Source organism: Tupaia chinensis, unplaced genomic scaffold, assembly GCF_000334495.1.
Source record: "Tupaia chinensis unplaced genomic scaffold, TupChi_1.0 Scaffold000465_1, whole genome shotgun sequence".
NCBI lineage: Eukaryota > Metazoa > Chordata > Mammalia > Scandentia > Tupaiidae > Tupaia > Tupaia belangeri.
In genome coordinates, this window is record NW_006159974.1 from 246856 (window position 1) to 253880 (window position 7025).

A 7025-nucleotide genomic window follows, 5' to 3' on the forward strand; every position below is an offset into this window, starting at 1 on the left:
TCCCTGCTGGGGTGTGTGTGTGTGTGTGTGTGTGTGTGTGTGTGTGTGTGTGTTGAGAGTTTATTTCTTGAACAAATGGAAATAGAAGAATAAACCCTTCCTCTACTTCACAATGCTGTCTTTAACCCCTTCCCTTCCGGGCTCTATCTAGGAGCAGGTGTAAGCCTCACAGCCATGGTCATGACACAGCTACAATTGTATCTCTGATTTTTGTTTAATTATTTAATTTTATGAAGAACTACTACATTCCCATGGTTAAAATTCCAAACATGAACTCTTCAGTGGAAAGCCCTGTCCTGCTTCTTGTCACCATTGTTCTTGTACTTGCTGGGCCCTTCTAGAGCTCCTTCATGTACATACAAGTAAGAACATAGAGGCTCTTACACTCATTAAAATACAGAGTGTGGCACATGACATCCTCTGCTAAAGACCTGGCTCCTTTTTTCCCCTTAATTTAAAAATCTTTCTTGGCGATCCTTCTATATCAATACAAATTACTATAGCTGCATGATGATTCTATTATGTGGCCTTTTGGACAGATCACCGTTTGTGTTACAGCATCTTGTTGGGCACTTGTGATAGTTGGAATCTTTAGCTCGTACAGACAGTGCTGCTGGAATATACAGATGAATGTGCACCTTTGCAAATACAGTATAATCCTGGAAGTGGAGTTGTTGGATAGAAAGATATCTGCCTCTGTCATTGTGGCAGAAGCTTCCAAGTTGCTCCCCAGGGGTCACCCCAGGGCGCATTCCTCAGGGTTAGTAATGCATGGGAAAGCCCCTTTCTCTACAGCCTGCCACCAGAGTTTGTTATCAAAGTTTAGACTTTGACCAGTTTTCTAAGGTTAAAAAGAAGATATCTCAGTGAAGTTCTCCTTCACATTTTTCTCCTGAATACGGTTAAGTAGATTTTCATTTACTTAGATGGCATTTTTTTTCCTTTGTTTATAGATTTTCTATTCACATATTTTTACTCGTTTTTCTGTTAGGATTGATCTTTTTTTTTTGGGGGGGGGAGAGGTTTTTGCTATAGAGCGTGTGTGCTCACCAGACAGCCAGAGAGACAGAAAGCGAGATATCACCCCCCAGGGGGGATGGCAATGCTGTAATCCCTTCTCCTCCATTCTCCTTTCGGGATGTTGGGCACGCATGCACGTGCGCCCTGCATGAGTTAAAGCTACTGAGTCCAGGACTCGAACTACATGGGAGTCCAGCAACATAGCCATTATGCCAACTGCTGGTCCCCAGCATTGATCTTTCTGGAGGAACTCCTTTAAATTATTAGGGAGATTAACCCCTTGCCCTAATGTGAGTTGGAAATATTTTGCCTATGAATAATTCGCCTTTTGACTTGGTTTATCATGTGTTTGTTGGTTCATTTTGCTGTGTAAAAGTTACATTGCCAACTTGATTAATCTCTCTTATAACCTCTGGACTTAGAGTCATAATTTGAAAGGCCTCCCTCACTCTAACGAGATAAAGGAGTTCTCATATTTAAAATTTGATCTGTTACCAGTTGATGCTGGTGTGAGATGTGAGGTATGGATCCAGCCTACTAGAGAGTCCATTTTTGCCCAACTGTCTGCAAATGCCACCGTTGGCATATATTTAATTTCCATATGTACTTAGGTCTGTTTCCATATGTTCCTATTCATTAGGTTGCCAGAAAAGTCATGATATATTTTTCTATGCAAAAATGCACCATGATTTTTTCAACAACCCAATAGTACTTTGATCTAGTTGTCTTTGCATACAATATCATATTTTAATTATTGAATTTTGGGAGCTGGAAAGTGGCAGGTGTTTAAGGTGCTGGACTCCCACATAGCCAACTATGGTTCAAGTCCCAGACTTGGTTGCATGCTTACTTTCTCACTTTCTCTGTCTCTCCCTGGCCAAATTAAAAAATACAATAAGGGACCAGCAGATGGCATAATGGTTATGTTGCTGGAATCCCACGTAGTTGACTGTGGTATGAGTCCCAGACCCAGTGGCTTAAAACTCACACCAGGCACATGTGCATACATGCCCAAGATCCTGGGAGGAGAGTAGAGGGAGAAGGGATTGCAGCGTGGCCATCTCCCCCTGGGGGATGATTTCTTGCTTTCTACCTCTCTGTCTTTTTGGTGAGCTCATGCACCCTAAATTACAGTTAAATAAAATAATTCTTAAAAAAAATATATATATATGGACCAGCAGATGATGTAATGGTTACATTGCTGGACTCCCATGTAGTTGACCATGGTTCGAGTCCCAGACTTGGTGGCTTAAAACTCACACTGGGCAACAAGGGGTGGGCAGCAGGTGGCGTGGTGGTTAAAGGCACTGGATACCCACATGGCTGGACTCCCCCGGTTCAAGTCCCCGACCTGACAGCTTGTTTTCTCTGTGTCTTGCACTGGTCAAATTAAAAATGATGATGATAAAGATAAAAATGATGATAATAATTTTAAAAAATTCTTTTTTTTTAAGAATTTAATTTTATTTATTCATTTAATCATTTTCATTCGACCAGAGAAAGACAGACACACAGAGAGAAGGAAAGTGAGAAAGCAAGCCACCAGGTCCAGAACTCAAACTGTGGTCAGCCATGTGGGAGTGTCCAGCGCCTTAACCACCACGCCATCTGCTGGCCCAAGAAAATCATTCTTTTATTTTTGGAGAGATTTTTTTTGCTATAGGGCATGAGAGACAGAGAGAGACAGAAAATGAGAAATCACCCTCCAGGGGGGATGGCCACACCGCAATCTCTTCTCCACGCATGCACCCAGCATGAGTTTAAGCCACCGAGTCCGGGACTCGAACCGTAGTCAACTACATGGGATTCCAGTGACATAGCCATTATGCTAACTGCAGGTCCTGAAAATAATTCTTTAAAAAGAATTAAAAACACTGTGTGCATGTGTATGTGTGCCCAGAATTCTGAGAGGAGAATGGAGAAGGGATTGTGGTATGGCCATCTCCCCGGGGGGTGATTTCTCTGTCTCTGTCTCTCTAGCGAGCACATGAGCCCTATAACAAAAATCTCTTTCTAACCAAAAAAAAAGGTATTAAATTTTTAAAATCTATTTTACTATCTGGTAGTGCTAGATACTACCCACTATCCCCATCCCCACTCTTTTCTTAAAACTTTTTAAAATTTATTCATTCATTTATATTTAATTTGACAGAGAAAGACACAGAGAGAGAAGGAAAGAGGGGAAGTGAGAAAGCAAGCCACCAGGACCAGGACTCGAATGGTAGTCAGCCACATGGGAGTGTCCAGTGCCTTAACCATCATGCCACCTGCTGGTCCCCTGTATTAATTTTTAAGTAACACCTTTATTGAGATAAAATTTAAGACCAATACAATTTACCCATTTTAAAGTATACTCCTCAGTGTTTTAGTATATTCAGAGTTTGATAGCAGTCACCACAACTGAGTTTACAACATTCTCATCATCCCAAAAAGAAACCTCATACTCATTAGCAGTCACCTTTCCGCTGCCTAATCCTCCACCTCAGCAACCCTTAATATAGTTTATCTCTGTGGGCTTGCCTATTCTGAGCATTTATATCATATATCTCATATTTTGATGCTACTGTTAATATTGAGCCACTTTTTTTTGAAAGAATTATTTTTATTTAACTTTACTTATTTTATTTATTTATTTTAATTTGACCAGAGAGGGACAGAGTGAGAGAATGAGAGAGAGAAGGAAAGTGAGAAGGCAAGCTGTCAGGTCCAGGACTCGAACCAGGGTCAGCCATGTGAGAGTCCAGCTCCCTCAACCACCACATCACCTGCTGCCCTCCCCCCTTTTTTTTAAATTTGCTATACAGGACATATGCTTACAAGATAGAGAGAGAGAGAGAAAGCCAGCAAGCCTGGGAACCAAACTGAGGTGGGCCGTGTGGGAATCCAGCTCCTTATCCACCTCACTACCTGCTGCCCCCCCCCAACTACATTTTGTGGGTGTTTTTTTTTTTAAGAATTGTTTTCACTTTATTTATTTATTTATTTTAATTTGACCAGAGAGGGACAGCGCGAGTGAGAGAGAGAAAGTGAGAAAGCAAGCCACCAGGTCCAGGACTCAAACTGCGGTCAGCCAAGTGGGAGTCCAGTGCCCCTAACCACCACACCACCTGCCAGCCCTCTAAGATACCTTTTTTAAATGATCTAACAGTCATTTAAAATGGAAGAAATTGAAAAGGTGTAAGAACACTTTAAGCCCTTGGAATCCTTAAGTTTTTATTTGGTACTTGTATAAGTTGGGTTCACTGTGAAAGCCAAAGTTGACTCTCAGTATTTTAGGACCCTTAATCTAGAAAGGATTTCACACAGAAGTGGGAAGGGCCAAAGGGGCAGGTTTCAGGCTTCGTTCCAGGACATTTTAGGCTTCAGAATTCAGCCCAGGGACTCACCTTAGATAGCTGTGATTGAGGAATCCAAAGCTACTTCTGCAATTGCCTCTCAACGGCCCACAACTGGAAGTCAGGCCCAGAAACCTGGAGTCTGGCTTCAGAAACCGTGAGAATACCTAGAGAAGAGATGTGGCAATCTGCTTCTTCAGCACACGTGCAGATACCATTTGGTGTATCCATCTGCGTGTATGTAAGTTTTCCTCGTGGCTTCAGCTAGAGTTCTTTGGGTGACTTTTGCCCTCCTCCACCTGTGACAATGAGATGCTAGCCCCATAGCAACTTAGAAAGGACTTGAAACCAGAAAAGAAAGGATACCCTTGTGGGGCCCTGGCTGCCAGGTCTGCCTGGCCGAATTCTGCTGAAGCCCTGGGTGAAGTCTGTGGTCTGGTCCCCTCACTGACTCTCTCTGTTTGTCCATCCCTAGGGGAGGAACATCATCGTGTTCTACGGTTCCCAGACGGGCACTGCAGAGGAGTTTGCCAACCGCTTATCCAAAGATGCCCACCGCTACGGGATGCGGGGCATGGCCGCAGACCCTGAGGAGTACGATTTGGTAAGTGGGCTCCCACCGAGCACTGGCCCTCCTGGCTCTTGCAACAGGATTAGGAGTTTATCTCTGGATCATAAAAGCCGGTAAGGGGCTGAGTTTGTGGAAAGGATAGGCAGGCGTCCTAGCAACCAGGTGATCCCTATTTTAAGGACATAAGAACCCCTGGCCCAGGTCCCAGGGGGCCAGCGCTGTGCACATGTGTCTGCTCCCAACACTGCCCACGCTCAGCCTCTGTTTCCACACTGTGGGGCATCACCTGTCCTGGGCAGATGTGAGCAGAAAGGACTCCGGGCACTTAGTGCCTTGGCTGTGGCTTGAAAAACTGAAAGGTCTCAGCAGATCAGGAGGATAATTCTGTCCCATCTCCCCTCAACCACAAAGTGCAGTGGCAAGACGGCCCAGTGAAGTGTCGGGCTCCTGCCCTGTTCTCCTACCCAAGCAGCCCCCTTTGCTTGTCCGCAGAGGGTGAGGGTGTCAGACAGGGTCATCTCCAAGACCCCTTTTACTGGCCTTGTAATGAGGCTGCTGTTCATTTATGTGTCTCGGTTGGAGCAGGAGGAGAGAGCGTGGCATGGGAAGGGGTCCAGAGAGAGAGCCTGAGCATTTGGGGAAAGGCCACGGTTCAAAGCTATGGTCTCCCTCCTGTCAGCTGGCCTTGACACATTGCTCCCCTTCGGGCCACTGTAGGACTAACTCTTGACTTCCTGACCTCAACCACCTCCATCCAGGCTCACCTTGTTCCTTCTGTTCCTGGCATTGGCTTCCCCGCCGCCCCCTCACATGGCCCCCTCCAAATCCAGGAACCTTCCAGCATTCACTTATTTCCCTGCTAGGATAGCTCATGATAGCCAGGCCACTGGCCCCAGGTAGAAGAAGTGGGCCGAACTGGTGGCACATTGCTAAGGCACCCCCAGGATGGGAGAGGCTGGCCAACCTGGAAAGAAGGGCTGGGTGGTGCTCCCCGCCGGGGTCACATCCGATCATCGCACAGCTGAGCAAAAGCTGCCACAGCGCTCACCACACCAAGTGTCTGCCCCTCAGATCAGTCCTCTCCACAGCCCCAGCCACCTCCCCTGGAGCCACACCATCACCGAGACTACACCCGTGCTCCCCACGGCTCCACTCTCCTCCTCCAGGGTCTTGGTGATGGGCACCACCACCATCTATATCCAGGCCTCAGTTTGAGTTAGAAATTAGCGCCCAGGGACACTGTGGAGTAACAGGATTCCCCAGGGTGGCCCAGGGCCCAGGAAGCCATGTTCTGAATGCCCACTAGTGACACAGGAGCCTGTTTCCTGCTTCTGCTGTCCACACACCCAGTCCTCACCTGGTGCTCATTATCTCTGCCATTCTCTGTCTAGACACATGCCCTCCCCACCCCAGCCTCGTTCAGTGTCCTTACCCACCTCACATCCCTCCCCTTGGCTCAGCCGTCCTGCCCCTCCATGCACCTTCCAGCTGAACGACGCTACTGATCCCTCACCACCAGGACACAGCTGGGGACTTCCCCTGGCATGGCTACAGACTAGGACAGCCTCAGTGACGGTGGGGCGGCCCTGCCCCTATCTCTCCAGGCCGACCTGAGCAGCCTGTCCGACATAGACAACTCCCTGGCAGTTTTCTGCATGGCCACCTATGGTGAGGGGGACCCTACCGACAATGCCCAGGACTTCTACGACTGGCTCCAGGAGACAGATGTCGACCTCTCAGGGCTCAAATATGCGGTGAGTCACCCAAAGACTCCTGTGGGCTCGTGGTGGTCTGTGGCACCTCCCCAAGGCCTCTGGATCCTAATGATCAAAGAGAGTCCTCCAGCCCTCCACTCCGGATAGGGTGGCTGCAAGCTAAGGGCCTGATGGGAGCATGTAAGGAGCCACTGAGGGCAGTCCGCTCCTGGCTAGACCCCCTCTCTGCCTTGGACCTCAGCACTAGCACCAAGAGAGCTGTGGTCAAGAGAGCTGTGGTGTTAGCAGCCCCACTGCTTCAGGGGCGTTTGTTGCTAGAGACCAAGGTGTGACAGGATGACCAGGATTTGGCTGGGCCAGGAAAACTTCCAGTCATGTGGAAAG

The 7025-nt window shown here is 47.3% G+C and overlaps 1 protein-coding gene across 2 annotated transcripts in view; it reads left to right on the plus strand.

Annotated features, from left to right (window-relative positions):
• The window catches only part of POR (cytochrome p450 oxidoreductase), a 50091-nt gene that overhangs the window by 36359 nt on the left and 6707 nt on the right, over positions 1 to 7025 (plus strand). For both annotated transcript variants that reach the window (XM_006155633.3, XM_006155632.2), the window contains exons 4-5: positions 4831 to 4959; positions 6531 to 6680. In XM_006155633.3, the coding sequence (XP_006155695.1) occupies positions 4831 to 4959; positions 6531 to 6680 (279 nt within the window). The remainder of the gene's footprint in view (positions 1 to 4830; positions 4960 to 6530; positions 6681 to 7025) is intronic.